The sequence below is a fragment of the Dipodomys spectabilis genome, unplaced genomic scaffold (assembly GCF_019054845.1).
Source record: "Dipodomys spectabilis isolate Male_0828 unplaced genomic scaffold, ASM1905484v1 ptg000544l, whole genome shotgun sequence".
NCBI lineage: Eukaryota > Metazoa > Chordata > Mammalia > Rodentia > Heteromyidae > Dipodomys > Dipodomys spectabilis.
This window is the reverse complement of record NW_024871221.1, coordinates 217,390-235,569: the sequence shown is the minus strand read 5'-3', so window position 1 is coordinate 235,569 and position 18,180 is coordinate 217,390. Positions and strand designations below refer to the sequence as shown.

The 18,180-nt window shown below is 63.4% G+C and overlaps 1 protein-coding gene across 2 annotated transcripts in view; it reads right to left on the bottom strand.

Annotated features, from left to right (window-relative positions):
- The window catches only part of Shank2 (SH3 and multiple ankyrin repeat domains 2), a 289,122-nt gene that overhangs the window by 134,561 nt on the left and 136,381 nt on the right, over nucleotides 1-18,180 (bottom strand). For both annotated transcript variants that reach the window (XM_042670380.1, XM_042670381.1), the window contains exon 13: nucleotides 2,739-2,814. In XM_042670380.1, coding sequence (XP_042526314.1) covers nucleotides 2,739-2,814 — 76 coding nt within the window. The remainder of the gene's footprint in view (nucleotides 1-2,738; nucleotides 2,815-18,180) is intronic.

Genomic DNA, 18,180 nt, shown 5'->3' with positions numbered 1-18,180 from the left:
ACAGCCAGACGCCATCCCCCAAGTCTTGTGCCTGCTGACCTGCAGCCTGGCGCCCCGCTCCTGCTGACCATCACTTGTGCTGGGCACCTGGGCCAGCTCGGAACCCCGCAGTCCCCCCCTCCCCAGCCCAGCAAAGTCACCGCCGCTTGGGGGACCCTCCCAGAATCAGGGCCCTGTGCCCCACTGGCACAGCCCTCTAGAGGGCGTGTTGGCCTCTGGCACCGCCTGGACCCCACTGGACAGAAGTACAGGACGAGGCCTACCCACCATGACCTCCCGTCCCCAGCCCAGGGCCGGGCAGCCAGGCCCGCCCTGCCAGGCCAGCCTCGTCAGAAAAGCTGGGCCAGCACCGGGCTCCGGACTGGACCATGCCGGGTCACGGGTCAGCTGGACGGTGTAACCGGGGCCATGGGGCTGCGGAGCAGAGCCTGCGTTAGGCCGGGTTCATCCCTATGGCTGGCAAGGGGAGGGGGGAGGGAGGGAGAACCGGAAAGCTGCACTGCCCCCTGGGGGACGCCGGGCGTATCTGTGAGATCTGTAGCTATGTGTCTGTATCTACCATCTACTACCTATGTAACTATGTAACTATGTATCATCACCTGTCATCTGCCTGTCATCTCTCTCTCTCTCTCCGTTGCCCTCTTCCACTCCCTTCCTAACCTTCTAATCTGAGTCTGGCTGCCCCTACCCTGTGATCTTCTTGCCTGAGTGCTGGGTCTTCCTGCCTGGGCCTCCTGAATGCTGGGATTACAAGGGTGCCTCACCAAGCCCAGCCAGCGTACTTTTTTGTTTTGGTCGGTTGTGAGGCCTGGACTCTGGGCCTGGGCACTGTCCCTCAGCTCTTCAGCTCAAGGCGAGCGCTCTACACTTGAGCCACAGTGCCATTTCTGACGTTTTCTGCTTATGGGGTGCTGAGGAATCGAACCCGAGGCCTCATGCATGCAAGGCAAGCGCTCTACCACTGAGCCACCTTCCCAGCCCCACGCGCACTTTGTTTATCAGAGAGGAGGAGCGTTGCAGCGAGTCCGCTCCTAGACCAACGCCTAGAAGCACCGAGCACAGATCCGAGCCAGCAGTCCTCCACACAAGTCCATACACCATGTCCAACAGGCAGCGGCAACCAGGCCCCCCAGCCCGCCAGCCGATGAAAACCACGGGACACTACACACAGAGCCAACCACGATGCTCTGGCCCTCAGGAGGAAGACAGCCCAGGGCTGTGGGGGACACGCATGGCGGTGGCACGCGGACGTTCTCTGTCCACGCAGGCCCGTGGAGGCCCTGCCGCCTGAGCCACAGCTGGGGGCGGAGTGAGCATGGAGACTCCTGGGGACAGGGCTTGTTGTGGGGTGAGGGCGTGGCAGGCCAGCCGGTCACCGCGGGCGCACTGCAGCTCTGTGCCTGGCCGGCCTTCCCCGTCCGCGCAGGAGGCGGGGCTCAGCCAGCTGGGAGCCGCCGCTGCCTGCGGTACGAAACGTCCCACCAGACTCCACGCTCCCGGCCAGTCCACCTCCACCGGATCCTCCACGGGCGATTGGCACACACGGCTCGGACCCTGCTTTTGGTGGGGTCCTGGGGTAGGGGCAGGGCCTGGGGGTGTGAGCGCCGGGGCGGGGGGGGGGCATGTTCTGGAAAGATACACCTGTTCCCACCCCCTCCCGTCTCTCCGGGTCTCCCAGTCACTGCCAGGTGAGCAGCGCCCACCCCACGCCTCTGCCTCGACCTTCCGACCCTCCCCAGACCCCAAGCGACCGAGCCTGCACGTCCCGAGGTCACAGACCGAAACCTCCCCTCCTCCTTTGCGCCACTTCTCTCTGAGCTCCTCACAGCCGGGGAGAACTCTGGTGACTCTGCTGTGTCTTGAGGACCGCGCCGTCCCCCACCCCCCAGCCTGGGGAGCAGCCTGGGGCGGCGGGGCGCCCCAGACCCAGGGCCGGCCGGTCAGCAGTGCCGGGCGGGACCTTCCAGCGCCCGTCACGTGCCTCCCTCCCCGCCTCCTCCTGCGTCACACGCACACTCGCCAGGCCCCATATCTGGGGGGGCCGTGTCACGGGGGGGGGCACGGCCAGGGACTGTGGCATGGGAGACACGAAAGCATCACATCCGGGGACAGGTGGGAGGGAGAAGCTGAGGTAGCACACAGACCGGGGTGCGTGTGTCAGGCTATGGCACACGAGCTCTGCAGAGGTCCTTGCAGGCCTCCTCCCTCGGGCCTCCTCCAGTGGGCCTCCTCCCTCAGGCCTCCTCCAGTGGGCCTCCTCCCTCAGGCCTCCTCCAGTGGGCCTCCTCCCTCAGGCCTCCTCCAGTGGGCCTCCTGCCACAGGCCTCCTCCAGTGGGCCTCTTCCCTTAGGCCTCCTCCCTCAGGCCTCCACCGGCAGGCACACCCGATTCAGAGGGAGAAGGGACACAGAGACCCTGGATGTCCCTGCCCAGGCGCTGCGGATGTGGTTCCCGTGGGATTCTGAGCATGGCTTTTCACACAGACCCACGGCTTTGTGTCCCAGCCCTGGCCGGCTGGGGGCCTCCAACGGAACGCCCTTGCAGGGCCAGGGCTGCCTGAGCAGACGCACAGGAGCGCACATGGGGCTCACAGAAGGGACAGAAGCCCAGAGCCAGGGTTTGCTACGTTCTCCCCCGCAGGATGCGCCCCCTCCAGGCCAACTCCAGGTGCGCTCCCTGGCACAGCCAGCTCCTGGCAGCCACAGCTTGCGGCCAGAGCTTCAGGGAGAGGCTCTTACCTGGCAGCGTCGAAGCTGTCATAGGAGCCCACCGTGTAATGCCTGAAGAGCTTCTTGCTGCGGTCTGCGCGGGTTTCTGTGCAGGGGAAGAGAAAGAGACACTTGAGAAGTCAAGTCCTTGCACGCCGCGCGCGCACACACACACGCACGCACACACACACGCATGCACCCAGGGCGCTAGCTCTCAGCGATCTGCCCTCTGCAGGGAGACTCACTCTCCTGGGGAAACAAAGCCCCAGTCTTGGACCTGAGCGCAAAAAGTAGGGGCGTGCCTCAGAGGCTCCCTGGAGGGGTCAGAGGGCTCCGCTGCAAAGTGCAGGTGGGGTACTGCAGGCTGGGCGCAGGGACCGGCAGGGGCCACTCTGCAAAGCGGGGGTCTTGCACGTTCCCGCTGCCATAGCTGGCTCGCACACGGCCACTAGACCGGCACTGAACCTCCTTGCCAGGCTGCCCGTGCTGCCCAGGCTCCCATGCCAGTCTGAGAACCTGCAGGAGACCGAACTAGGGGAAAAGATACCTATCTTCCTGGTGATTTTCCTGATTACAGTTGCTTTCTTCTAAAACAATCCAATGAAACAACACCCACAAAATAAAGCCCATTAACGCTCCCCGCTCCTTGTGAAGCCTTCTGCCTGCTTCCTCTGCGCAGCAGATTGATATGCAAATTTCACGGAAAATGATAGGAGGCGTAATTAGATTTGGTGGCTGGCTCAGGGTGGGGGGATGGGCGCCGCAAACACAGGAGACGCAGCACACAGTTGTACTCTTTAGGTATTTTCCTCCCACACGAGGTTTCCCGGCCCGTCATCTTCCTATATCCTGCTGCAAATTTGGAGAAATTAAGCAACTAGCTTTGGGAAAATAACTCTAAAAGGAACTTGTCTGGTGAGCGGTCAGTCTCTTCTGCTCGGTACTCCAAGGTCAATGCACGATCATTTTTATTCAACACAAACCGGCATTCATTCTTCAAAAGTTGCTCCAGAAGTGCACCGGGCAGTATGGGGCATCTTTGATGCCTAGAGACAGCGGGACAGCGTTCACCCTTTCTACAGAACAGAGTCCTTAGCGTGGAAAGGGTGGGGCGCAGCCATGAGCCTGGAACTACATTTCCCAGCAGCCTTTGCAACTGGATGCTCCCACGTGATACGTTCCCACCAATGGGATATGAGTGCCACAGGGAGGGCCGAGCACTTCCAAACCCAGGCTCTGGGGCATGCTGTGTTTTATTCCCTCCTCTTTTTCCTGCGTAAGGCTCCGGACTCCTCATCCCAAAGTTAAGGTGTTCACAGGCACCCACAGGGTCCTTGTACTACACTGTGCACAAGAATCATGCACAGTGCATTTTATGAGCAAGAATGAAGCAAGGAGCGCAGGCGGCCACACTTGTGGGTTCTGTGATAGTTGTGGACCTGGTCTTCCCCACAGGCAGGGCAAAGAGACTCCGTTCCCACCGGCCGCTCCACAGCAACGCGGCCCAAGGCCCTGGGCAAAAGCCTTGCCATGCCGCAACGGAAACAAGTTTTAAGAAACACGGGACATCCTACAGTAAGTAGACTGCTGTCATTTTCTTACACTTTCTTACATTTTCTTATATAAAGAAGAGCCTTCGGATAAAATCATCAGGCTGCAGGACTAAACCAGTTAATAATACAGACAAAGTTGATAGTACAAGATAGGTAATAATATAGATGATAATAATAATATCTGTCTTCTGCTTAGACCCACCACCTCTGCCCTGCCTCTGTTTGGGCCTTTCTCTGTTCCCTCCAGCTAAGGACAGTCACTCCGGGCAGGGCGCTGCATGGATTTTCTGCACACATCTTCCCCCAGGAACTGCTGGCTCTCTTTCCCAGGGGGGCATCCAGATGTGGCTCAGCCTGGGACAGGCATCAGGCTGGTCTCTGGGGCCCCACCCTTCCCACGGCCCCCATACGGGACGCGCTGGCATCTCCTGCGGTCATCTGTAGCCCTGCAGCTGAGCGCGGTGAGCGCGGCCTCCTCTGGTGCCTTCCACAGCGAGTGGACACGGGCAGTGGACAGGGACCCTGTGCGGACGGCAGGGAGGGCAGGGGCCCGCAGCCCAGCAGCCTTGGCAGGAGAGAGCTGGGGAGCGGGGCAGGGCCTTGCAGGCCGCCGCCCGGGTGACCACGAGGGCCATCATCAGCTCCCCTGGCTTTCATCCTGCGGGAACACGGTCACCGGCAGTTCACGCTCTCCCTAGCGGGCCATGTTTCTGCCCTGGGCCCGAGGGACCATGCCATCCTGGGTGGTGCTGTCCCTTCGGGCTGGGTCCCCGGGAAGGACACAGGGTGGCCAGAATGAGAACCACCTTGGCTGTTTGTTGTTCCATGCCACAGACTGCGGGTGCTTGTCTCTGCAGCCTGCCCAGTGCGGGCCGCCCAGTCCTCTCCACACGCGGCCCTCTCGGTGTGACCCTCCCCGCCACGCTCACGCCACCCCGGGCTCCATGCGGCCGGCAGAGCTCCTCACAAGGGCGGGAGGGCAAACCGGGTAGAACCAGGGCAAAGATGGGCTTGGGCCCTGAGAAGATGCCTGTCCTTGAAGCCCCTACTAGAGGACAGGAACGAGTCCGCGACGCACAGACGGAGCCTGGCCCGGCACCCACGCACCCTGCCTGCCGCTGGAAGGAAGCGCCTTCCAGGGTCAAAGGAGGCGGCGAGGAAACCGGCCCCGAGTGGGCGAGTCACGCCCTGCCTCGGGAGCCACAGAGGAGCCGCGCAGAGTCAGGTCCAAGCTCCTGCCCAGGCCCGCGTCACCGTGCCAAGCCAATGCGCCCGGCAGCTGGCGCTCAGCCGTGAGGGCAGACCAGAGCGCCAGGAGCGGCATCAGTCGCCAGACCACCGGCAGTGGCCTCCTCTCCCCGCTCCCCTGTCCACCCCTCTCCTCATCAATGGATTTGGTTTCCACCATAAACAGAGCACACTCCAAGCAGCTGAGAGTCCTCGGGGCTCTGCCCCCCCCCTCCATGCCACTCCCTGCCGAGTAACCTTTGCTTCCTGACTGCCATGAGTTTTTACCACAGGGCCTTTGTATCTGCTATGCTCTCCCTGTTTACACGTCCCTAGGCAGCCGACTCCCCGTGGCTCCTGTGCGGCAGCCTGGCTGTTGTGGGGCAGAGGACAGGGGGCATCAACAGCTTGAGAATAAATTCACTGCACTTCCCTAGGCTGATGGCCAGTGTGCACACTGCCCAGTACCCAGGAGCACACTGCACAGTACTTGGAACACACTGCACAGTACTCGGGAGCACCCTGAACAGTACCTGGGAGCACCCTGCACAGTACTCGGAACACACTGCACAGTACCCAGGAGCACCCTGAACAGTACCCAGGAGCACCCTGAACAGTACCCGGGAGCACACTGCACAGTACCCAGGAGCACCCTGGACAGTACATGGGAGCACACTGCACAGTACCCGGGAGCACAGTATGCAGTACCCAGGAGTACCCTGAACAGTACTCGGGAGCACCCTGAACAGTACCCGGGAGCACACTGCACAGTACCCAGGAGCACCCTGAACAGTACACGGGAGTACACTGCACAGTACCCAGGTACACACGGTGCACACTGCCCAGTACCCAGGAACACATTGTCCAGCACCCTGGAGCACAGTGCCCAGTAAGTACCCAGGAGCACACTGCACAGTACCAGTGTGCACACTGCACAGCATGCTCAACTAACACCCCCAGGACTACTGCAGCAGCCTGCAGCCCTGCTGCAAGCCGAGGTACTGAGTTTCAGTTCTGGCTAGGGTGGTGCTCAGGTGAGACCATCCCATGGGACCCTGTGTCCACAGCAGTGCTCAAGCTAATGCTAGAGCTCAACCCCGGAGCTGGAGAGCGGTCTGGAGAAATCTACACGGCGCCAGCACGTCATCCAGGAGAACAAACCAAGACCCTTCCCCCCCCCCCCCCCCCCCCCGCTCCAACCCTCCTCCCCCCGGGCTCGTGGAAGGCAGTGGCGGCCTCTGGGTGTCAGCAGTTAACACAACCCTTCACGCAGCTCCACGAAGAGACCGAGACGGGGCACCGGGAGACTGCATGGCCTCCGCTCCGGCCCTCTGAAAGCCCAGGGATTTCTGCAGGAGGCTGGGAGAGGCGGCTGCAGAGCTAGGACCGACCCCGACACGAGGTGGCAGCGAGGCCCACTGACGCGTGAGCCTTCCCTCAGACCGCGGCCCGCGCAGATCCTCGCTCGTGGTGTTCTTGGCAGGGCACAGGACAGGGGCAGATGCAGAGCCATGCGGCGTTTGCTCTGCCCGGTGGGCACAGATGGGGCCCGTGCAGGCTGGGCCAGAGCTCACCGCCGAGCCCCTGGCAGCGGCCCATATTCACACAGGAACCGTCCGTCCCCGGCTGCCTGAGCCGGGCAGGACACTGGGGCCCAGAGCCTCGGTTTCCCCATCTGTTAGGTGGCCATGGCGCAGTCTACACAGCGGAGTTGTGAGGGTGGAGACAGTCTCGAGTCTAGCCACCTCTCCCTGGCCTGGCCCTCGGATGCATAAAGAACGCTGTCTCTGTGGGAGCCCGCCTCGGACTTCCCGGCTCTCGGCTCCCTTTGAAAACGTCCCTGACTGTTGGGCGGGAGAGGGACTCCCCCTTCCTGGCATCTGCCCTGCTTAGAGGGGGTGAGAGGCGGCCTGTGCCCCGCCCAGTGCTGCCCCTGCCCGTCTGAGTAGTGGGCACATCTACCCACGTGAGATACTGCCGCTGGGGGTGCGGGGCAGAGGGCGGGCTGGGCGGGGTCAGGGCAGCAGAGGGGAGGCCCGGGCAGCCTGGATACCTTCACCGTCCTGGCTTTCCCCGGTCCCCACCACCCCTGCTTCCTGCCCAGTAACTTCTTTCTAAAGTCAGAGAGGCCGTGGGCTTCCTCGAATCAGGGAGACAGAGCTGGGTGGCTGGGGGGCACCAGTGTACAGGGCTGGCAGAGGTCACACCCGGCCCAGGGAAAAGCCAAGCCAAGCCCTTGGGGTGCCCGGGGGGCCAAGCAGGACTGGAGGGTGGAAAGGCACTGAGCTGGAAGCCAGGCCCCAGAAGTTCTGGGCCGCGTTCTGTGCTCTGGACAGCTGGGGGACGTGAGGCCCCTCAGGAGAGGACAGGGGTCAGGACTTCAAGCCCAGCCACTGCAGCAGGACACAGAGCTCCGATCACCAGCCACTCCCTCAGATGCCAGGTACTCGCAGAGCACCTTCTGGGTAGCTAGTGCTGACCGAGCAAGGGCAGGGGAGAGTAAGAAGCCTGCGTTCGGAACGCCCGATGGGCCACTCTGACCACATGGTGCAGCGTTAATGCTCACAGGTTCATCTTCTTACAGCAGCTGGACTCGGGGCTTCCTGGGCCGGCCACGGGGGTGGGGCGGTGTCCTCCTCTCTCCAGGCTCTGGCCTCCTTCCCCAAGTAGCCTCTAGAGTCCCCCAAGCCCCGAGTCCCACCTTTCCTCCAGCCTCTGAGTGGCAATGGTCCCTCATACGACTCTCAACTCATTCCTCCTTTAGGGAGATCTGGGGGACCACAATTCTGCCTACCATGGCTACAGATACCATGGCCACAGATCACGCTGGCAGCGGCCACAGGTGCAGAGGCCACGGCCACGGCGGCCAGGTAAGTAGTCCACGTGATGGGTCAGGGGATTTGGGAAAGGAAACCAGGCCTCCCACTGACTGCACTGGCCACCACACACCAGGCCTGACCTCCTACCCCCAGTCACATGACAGGCAACTTCCTGTTGGTTCCCAGTTCCCGGGAACATGGCGCACAGCCCCACGGTGCCCGCGTCTGTGGGGTGTGGGCTCTAGGGGTGCTGGGGACACAGCTCCAAGTCCATGTTTCTGGTTACAAGCTCACAGCAGAAGCAGCACGTTTTCTCAAGGATCCCATGCTTTGAATGGCCGATGGGGAAGTACCAGTCCCCACCCACCCAGGGAGCATGTCAGCGTACCCTGAACCCTGGCACCAGCCCAGCACCAAATGCAAGGCCCCCGGAGACCAGAGGCACAGGAAGAGGGCGGCCGCAGCTTCTCCAATAAACAGAAGTCACCTCCTGGTCGGTGAGCACGTGCGTGGCCTGCAGAGCTTCCGGAGGTGGGAACGGGAACCCGTGAGCAGGCAGGGGCTCAGCTCTGGGGCGGAAAGAAGGTGGCCCTGGGGGAAGCAGGGAACCGGAGCAGATTCTGAGAGGGAGCTGCTGCAGGATGGGACCCTCCCCCGGGGCGGCGCCCGCCGCTAAGAGAGCAAGCAAGTGCACAGCGTGCTGCTGGGCCTCAAAGCTGTGCACTGAATAAACCTCTTCTCCTTGCCATGGTAACCAGAACAGGGCTAGTGCACCCCAGAAGCCGGGCTGGAGGAAAGGGCCAGGGAGGGCGGCAGGCAAAGGTCCCCGGGACGGGAGGGACGGCCAGGGAGGGGTGACCACAGGTCCCCGGGACCGTGAGCGACGGCCAGGGAGGGGTGACCACAGGTCCCTGGGACCATGAGCGACGGCCCTCACAGCTGTGGTTTGATCTGCCCACACCCATCATCCACACCACGCTCCCGCTGTCCTCAGGGCTCAGGGCACCTTCCAATGTCCCTGCCCTCCTATAAGCCCTCCCCGGGCCTCCGCGCTGGGCGACGGCTCCTGCCCTGCTCCACACACGCTCAGAACCTGGGCTCCGCCCATGCCACACGCCGGGGTCCTGGGCACCCGCCACCCAGCACTCAGCCCTCTCTCTGCCATGGGGTGGGGGAGCCAGGCCCAGGCTCCGCCTCCTGCCTCCCTGCTGGGTGGGCTGGCCAGGCCCTGGCCAATGAGATGCAAGCAAGGTCTGCTGGGCGGGGCTTCCCTCCCACCTTCTAAAGCCAGCAGATTTCAACCCTCCCCCCTCCCTCGACCCCCCCCCCCCCCCCCGTCTCTGAGCAGGCTGAGGGCATGGAGGAGGAGGAGATGGACAGAGCCGCAAAGGTGAAGGCTTGTGAATTCAGACGGTGGCTCCTAAGGTCTCTGTTCTCACAGCCAGACACCGTTCTGGCCGCAGAGCTGCTCCCTGTCCTGTTCGGTCTCTAGCCGCCCCACGGCACGGGCCCTGGCATTGCAAAAACTGCTAACATAGGGAGACTGAGGCCCGGAGGCTTGGGGTGATGGCCATTGCCCTGCGGTGACGAAGCGCTGGGCCGACCGTCAGCTTGCTCCATCACTGCTCTGACTGGGAGAGGAGAAAACCGGGGCGGGCCGACTGGGTCACCCCAAGGCCACGTGGCTGTGACTGCCGGGATGCACACACCAGGGCCACACCCCGGCCTCCGGCTGGAGGTCTCCTCTGGAATCTCAGTGGAAACAGTAACTCCTACATAGTCTATGGCAGGGAGGGGAGGGCCGCCCGAAATACTGCCTTCCTCTGAAAGGAGCTGGATTCGCACGCAGCCCCCCAGCCCCCCAGCCCTAGCGCCGTCCCCTTCCCCCCTCCTGGGCCCCGCTTGCTCTGGAGCCCTGTGGACCCCTCTCACAAGGGCACCCGGCCTGTTGTGGCAGGAGCCCAGCTCTGCCCAGCTCTGCCCAGCTCTGCCCAGCTCACCATCCTGGACAGGCACAGGCAAGGACGCCCAGGGGGGAGGGGGCAGAGCCAAGGATGCCCAGGGGGGAGGGGGCAGAGCCAAGGACGCCCAGGGGGGAGGGGGCAGAGCCAAGGACGCCCAGGGGGGAGGGGGCAGAGCCAAGGACGCCTGGGGGGAGGGGGGCACAGCCGAGGACACCTGGGGGGGAGGGGGCAGAGCCAAGGACGCCCAGGGGGGAGGGGGCAGAGCCAAGGACGCCCAGGGGGGAGGGGGCAGAGCCAAGGACGCCCAGGGGGGAGGGGGCAGAGCCAAGGACGCCTGGGGGGAGGGGGCACAGCCGAGGATGCCCAGGGGGGAGGGGGCACAGCTGAGGATGCCTGGGGGGAGGGGCACAGCTGAGGATGGGGGGAGGGGCACAGCTGAGGACATGGGGGGGAGGGGGCACAGCTGAGGATGCCTGGGGGGAGGGGCACAGCTGAGGATGGGGGGAGGGGCACAGCTGAGGATGCCTGGGGGGAGGGGCACAGCTGAGGATGGGGGGAGGGGCACAGCTGAGGACATGGGGGGGAGGGGGCACAGCTGAGGACGCCTGGGGGGGAGGGGGCACAGCTGGAGACGCAGGGGGAGGGGCACAGCCAAGGACGGGGGGGAGGGGCACAGCCAAGGACATGGGGGGAGGGGGCACAGCTGAGGATGCCTGGGGGGAGGGGCACAGCTGAGGACATGGGGGGGAGGGGGCACAGCTGGAGACGCAGGGGGAGGGGCACAGCCAAGGACATAGGGGGGAGGGGCACAGCCAAGGACATAGGGGAAGGGGCACAGCCGAGACGTGGGGGGGAGGGGCACAGCCGAGGACGTGGGGGGGAGGGGCACAGCCGAGACGTGGGGGGGAGGGGCACAGCCGAGACGTGGGGGGGAGGGGCACAGCCGAGGACGTGGGGGGGAGGGGCACAGCCGAGACGTGGGGGGGAGGGGCACCACCAAGGATGCCTGGGGGGACAGGGAGTGGGCACAGCCAAGGATACGGGCGAGGGGCACAGGGGAGGACGCCCGGGGGGGAGGGGCACAGCGGAGGACCCCCGGGGGGAGGGGGAGGGCATGTGCAGCCACGCTTGTTTGGAGGCTGTGTCCCAATCGCCACCCTCTCAAGTGGGTTGGACAAATGAATAAGCAGCCGGGTGTCAATGAGTTGGTTCCCACTCTAGAGTAATTAGAATCCAAAGAAAAGGAAAGAAAGAAAGAAAGAAAGGAAAAAGGATCCCGGGGGCTCAGCGGGCGCTCGCACGCCCGTACCCCCAGCCAGACCAGCTGGGGAAATGGGAACGGCGGGGCTGGCCTCCACGTGGCTGACTAGCGCGGCTGGGCATGTCCGCGCCCAGGCTGGACTTCCATGCTGGTGCTCTTTCTCCTCTCCACCCTGGGAACACGTGGTGGCTGGTGTGTGTACAGCCGTGGCCAGCACGGCACGAGGTCTGACCGGTCCCGGAGGACCGTCCCCCCTCGGCCCACCCAGCTGCCACCTGCAGGCAGCCCAGCCTCCTCCGCACACCTGGACGGTCCACCGCCCCTAGCCTGGCCCCATTCCGGCCATCAGCCTCCCTCCCTGGCCAATCAGAATGCTCCAGATAAAACGGCAGATAATTAGCACTGCCGCGTGTGGCGGGACCTTCCGGCAGGCTGGCATTGTCACCCTGCCCGGGGAGGCCCTGGGAGGTGGGGTGGAGGGTCTGGGGCACACAGGTGCTGGGAACAGAGCCTGATTTAAATCTAGAAACCGACTGGGGGCGGGAAGATCCTTTTTAGCTTTTTAATCTTTTAGCTGAGGCTTGGGAACTAGGACATGGAGAAAGGAAAAAAAACACACAGAAACGACCTGTTGAGCTCAAGGACGCTGCTGGTCCTACAGGGGGAAGCCACAGCTCTGGGGGCGAGGATTCTGACATTCTGACTCCAGGCTGACCAGTGCACAGGATTTCAGGGGAACTGACCTCAAGCCTCACCGTGGCCCGTTCTGGGGACCGAGGAGACAGACGCACCCATCCCGCAATAACCGTGACAAGAGACCAGACCCCCCCCCCCTTCCTCCTGCAACTGTCCAGAGACCTGCATGGCCTGAAGGCAGTTATGTGCCCAGACTTGGGGAGGGTCCAGCTGCTGGTCACCAGAGGCCAGCCACCAGAGGCCTGCTGGTCACCAGAGGCCAGCCACCAGGGTCCTGCTAGTCACCAGAGGCCTGCTGGCCACCAGGGTCCTGACACGTCACATTTCTCTCTGTACATCTCACAGGATATTTTGAGGGAGGCCCCCTCGGAGAGAGGTCCTCCACTATCCTTGCCAGACTCTGAGAACAAGCCGGCCTTGCTGCTGTCCCCTGCTCTGCAGCAGGGGGAAGAGGGGGGAATGGCATTTGGTGACAGCCCGAGGTAGAAGTTGAAGACAAGACAAATACATCTGCTGTTTCTTCCCTTTCCACTGCCACATGCCAGGGAAGCACGCGGTCCACTCGTTTCAAACTCAACAGCAGAATCAAACTGGCCATGCTTCCTGGGAAGAAGGGGAGAAGGCCCCCTCTCCCGGGTGGGAGACCCCAGGCCGCGGAGGCTTTGCAGCGCTTCCCGCGCCGTCTGGCAGCGTCCTGAGCCATCTTGCCGTCTTTCTTCTCGGGTACAGCGTGCAACCACCCCCTTCCACACCAGCCACACTGCTCACTAGGAAATCAAAGCCTGGGCTTGGCTTACACCCCACTGGCCACTCAGAGACACCCGAGGGAACAGACACGCAGGAGAGACCCCCACCCTCTTGGCCATCCGCCAGCTACCTACATGTTCCTTCTAGGCAGAGCTCCGAGAAATCCGTTAGGAAAACAATGGCTTCAAAATCAATGAAGAAAACCCAGCGCGCCCTCCCCCCAGCCAGCGATTCTAACCCAACGTGCTGGGGTGCGGGTCTGCCGACACAGCACGCTGTCCATCTCACAGAGCGCCCGCAGCGCTGACCGGCTGCCAAGGCTCGACACCCCCCCCTGCTCTGGCAGAGAACAAAGACTCAGCATGCCAACCCCAGGCGGGCTGGGGAGGTGGCACCCTACCTCCAAAATGAACTTTCTTCTTGAACCGTGAGCTGTCTGCCATCGTCTCTAGTTTGGGAGTGACCATCTCACTCGGGCAGGTCCCCTGGCTGCTCTGGGGCCACCAGGGCACCAGGTGCCCAGCGCCGCCTCATTGGCTACGGTCTGTCAATCCAACAGGAAGGAAAAGTTGCAGCGCTCCAGGGTCCCAATGGGAGGAGGAGAATTTCTTTAAAAATGTGAATCAGAGGAAGAAGAAGGCTCCAGAGTTTTTAATCCGCGGGAGGCGCACAGATTTGACTTTGGGAGAGTAAAGAAAGATCGGGGTGGGCTGAGAATCCGGCTCTTGAGCACACAAGTTGTAAGCTGGAGCTCCACTTCCCGCAGTACCAGGGACTTTTTTTTTCCCCCTAGTGCCGGTTTCCATGGAAACGCATCAGTCACTAGTCTAAATAAGTATGGGTGAAGGACGCCTGAAAAAACCAGTGTAATTACGCATGCCATTAGCAGGGAGAGGAAAATGATTCAACCTGCTATTAGCCCAGGGCAGAGGTGCCGCTCGGAGCCCGAGCCGTCCTTGTCCTGAGTAATTGCTTTCTCGCTGGTGGCGCTCTGGGCCCTCCTTTTCCTGCCTTCTGCCTGGTGGACACACCGCTGCAGGGAGCAACCCTGACCCACTGCCCAGGGCAGGCTCACGTCCCCACAGAGGTGGCCCAGCTACTGCGGCCGGGCAGGGTGGCCTTGAGGGGTCCATGGGGGAAACGGGAGGCACGGTCCTGGGCTTGGGGGGAATCAGATGGGTCCCGGCCATGGCTGCACCCAGCAGGACTCCGACTGATGAGCCATCTCTCCCACTGGCCTCGGGCTTCTCAACCTGGCGCTGATCCCATCCCCGGGGGCTGGGCCTGCGTCCTTCCCAAGGAGGACTCTCTGCATCCCACCCCCACTCCCCTCCCCCTGGAGTTCCCTCCCCCCTTCTGCCACCTGTCACTCTTGTTTGAAAATTGAACTCAAAAGACGCATTCCCTTCTGTGTTTCGGAGACAAGGTCTCACCCTGCGGCCGGCTGGCCCTCGACTCCCGGTCCTCCTACCTCAGCCCTCCAAGAGCTGGGATTACAGAGGTGCGCCTGGCCGCTTGGCTTTTTGTTACACGTGCTGCGGGCACACCCCGTGCCCTTAATGGAAGCCATCCCCTTGCCGAGATGCAGGCTGGCCAGGAAATAGACCGGAAAGAGTTGGCAATGGCAAGGGCCTGTTTTTCTTCTCCCGGGAAGGGGTGGAAAGGGCAGGGAGGGGTCTGACCGCAGTCACGCCTCCACTCCAGCACTTCACCAGCAGTCTGACCTTGGGTGCCTTTGAGATACTCTCAATTGTGTGTGAGACAGAAGGTTGGGGCTGGCAGGAGTGTGAACGAGTTGGAGGTCGCCTGGTCCGTGGCTGCCAGCACTCGGGAAAGAGGAGCGCCGCGACGATTTCGGTCTCCGCTGTGTGTGAAGAACACAGCCACCATCACGAGAAAAACCTGCACACAGGCTCCGCGCACGCCGCCTGGCAAGGACACAGGGCGCGGGTCCCTTTGCTCACTGTCAGTCTGCCCACGGGGGGCGCCGCGTTCTTGAAAGACCCAAAGGGGAGAAAACGGGGTCCGGAGAAGTTAAGTGAGCAGCCTGAAGTTGCCGGCCAGGCAGGGGTGGGCCCAGATCTGGAGCTGGGCTCTTACCCAGTCCTGTCCCTCCTCCTGAGACACCTGGCTGGGCCGTGTCTAGGCTCAGGTGGGGGTGGGGGTGGGGAAATGGGGCGTGGCTCACAGGCCACACCCAGGGGGACACAGTGTAAAGCATGGCCTCTCCTCAGGTCTAGGGCGCCCCAATCCAGAGCTGCCCCCTGATTTGAACCCCTGCGACTCAATGGCAGGCGTGGGGTTGGCCCTCGGTGGAGCGGCTCTCCGATACAATCCGTGAGCAAATGGAAGGGTCATAAAAATAGCCTGTGTCGGGCACAGAAAGGCCTGGGGGGCTGCTGCCGGGCTGCGCACCCCGGCTGCTGTGGGAGGCAGAGCCGGAGAGACGGGAGTAAAAATAGCCAGGGTTTCCACGGGAGCCCAGCACAGCCCCACGCAGCCCGCGGCGCACGTGACGCCCCCCCCCCCCCCCCGTCTCCCTGTCCCTCCCCCCGGCCTCCGGGTTTGTGTCCCTGGGGATGCCCTTTCTCCCTACAGAGGTGGGGGCTCTACGAGGTGGCAGAACTTTGGGGGTACAGTCAGAGCCCCGAAGAGCATGGGGAAGAGCACGCCAGCCCCCAGGCCCCCAGGGTGAGCCTCGAGGGTGTGCGGAGGGCACCTTGGTGGAACTCCACTCAGCTCCATCCACCCATCGCTCGTGGGGCCGAGGCCGCAGGCCAGGGTGGAGGCAGGGAGTCTGCCTGCACTCCTCCCAACGGCTACCACAGGCAGAACGCAGAGTGTGTACAGGTATACACACCTGTGTGCACCTGCACCTGTGCAAGGCACACATGCACACACATGCCTGCACGTGCCCACTGCGTGAACACACCTGTGTGCATCTGCACCTGTGCAAGGCACACATGCACACAATCTGTACGCTCCCGCTATGCACGAACACACCTGTGTGCACCTGCACCTGTACAAGGCACGCATGCACACACATGCCTGCACGTGCCCACTGCGTGAACACACCTGTGTGCACCTGCACCTGTGCAAGGCACACATGCACACACATGCCTGCACGTGCCCACTGCGTGAACACGCCTGTGTGCACCCACGCACCTGTACAAGGCACACGTGCACACACATGCCTGCACGTGCCCACTGCGTGAACACACCTGTGTGCACCTGCACCTGTGCAAGGCACACGTGCACACAATCTGTACGCTCCCACTATGCACGAACATATGTGTGCATATTTTCACACGTGGCATGGAGGACACGGGGCTGGGGTGGAACTCTGACACACACATGTTTACACGCAGGGGGTGGAGAAGGGATTCATAACTCAAGGGTTTCTTCCTGGAGTCCCCAAAGCCCGGCCTCCCTCCCTCATGCCTCCAGCCCATGGGGCTAGGGGTTCCCCCACAGTGACAACGGTCTCTAAGAACACCCCTGTCCTCCCTCCCGGCAGGCTGATGGGCCTCCCCAGGGTCGCTTCCGTGAGGCTGTCTGTGGGTCCGGCAGGGCAGGGGAAGCCCGGGACGTAGATGCTGTCACGTCTAACACTGAGGGGCAGCCCGCAGGTCAGCCCCGCACACGCTGCCCCCTCACCCCCACGCTGAAAACAAGCATTCCTGCTGTGGGAAGGGGCAGGCGGGCTACGATAGCAACGGTGGGGACCAAGGTCGATGGAGACTTCAAGCGTGCGATTGGCCTCTGAGGGCGGGCGTTCCCTGATGGCCGCCTGGAGCTTGGCAGGGCTGGGCCTGGCCGTGGGTGCCGGGTGGCTGGCAGGGCTGGCGTGTGGGGTGGGTGCCAGGTGGCTGGCAGGGTTGGAGTGTGCAGGGCTGGGGTGTGGAACAGGTGCCGGGTGGCTGGCAGGGCTGGGGTGTGGGGTATGTGCCGGGTGGCCGGCAGGGCTGGGGTGTGGGGTGGGTGCCGAATGGCTGGCAGGGTTGGGGTGTGCAGGGCTGGGGTGTGGAACAGGTGCCGGGTGGCTGGCAGGGCTGGGGTGTGGGGTGTGTGCCGGGTGGCCGGCAGGGCTGGGGTGTGGGGTGGGTGCCGAGTGGCTGGCAGGGTTGGGGTGTGCAGGGCTGGGGTGTGGAACAGGTGCCGGGTGGCTGGCAGGGCTGGGGTGTGCAGGGCTGGGGGTGCAGGGCTGGGGTGTACAGGGCTGGGGGGTGCAGGGCTGGAGTGTGCAGGGCTGGGGTGTGCAGGGCTGGGGGTGCAGGGCTGGGGGTGCAGGGCTGGGGTGTGCAGGGCTGGGGGGTGCAGGCCTGGGGGGTGCAGGGCTGGGGTGTGCAGGGCTGGGGGTGCAGGGCTGGGGGTGCAGGGCTGGGGGTGCAGGGCTGGGGGGTGCAGGCCTGGGGTGTGCAGGGTTAGGGTGTGCAGAGCTGGGGTGTGCAGGGCTGAGGGGTGCAGGCCTGGGTGTGCAGGGCTGGGGTGTGCAGGGCTGGGGTGTGCAGGGCTGGGGTGTGCAGGCCTGGGGGGTGCAGGGTTAGGGTGTGCAGGGTTGGGGTGTGCAGGGCTGGGGTGTGCAGGGCTGGGGTGTGCAGGGCTGGGGTGTAGAGGGCTGGGGTGTGCAGGCCTGGGGGGTGCAGGGTTAGGGTGTGCAGGGCTGGGGTGTGCAGGGCTGGGGTGTGCAGGGCTGGGGTGTGCAGGGTTAGGGTGTGCAGGGCTGGGGTGTGCAGGGCTGGGGTGTGCAGGGCTGGGGTGTGCAGGGCTGGAGTGTGCAGGGCTGGGGTGTGGAGCGGGCAGCCAACTCCCTGAGCCGAGCCGCGTGGCCTCTAGCAGTCCCAGCCGCCTTGGCTGGCGAAGGCGTCCAAGCGTGACCTGTGCTCTGATCTCCTTGAACACACGAGGAAGCCTTCAGGAAGCCCGTGCCAGGAGACCTGTGCTCACGCCAGTTCCACAGGACGGCACGTGCCCAGCTAATGAACAAAGGAGCTACTGAGCTACTGAACTAATGAAGTCCTGCTCCGAGCAGCCCTGGACATGGTGCTGGTGGGTACCACCACAGCCAGACCCAAGGCCAGGATCTACATGGGGACCACCACAGCCAGAGACAGAGTGGGGTTCAGTGGGGTCCACTGGCCACCCACAGACCCTGCTGCTGGCACCGTTCTGAGCCCCGGAGCACAGGGTAGGAGATGCTGACTT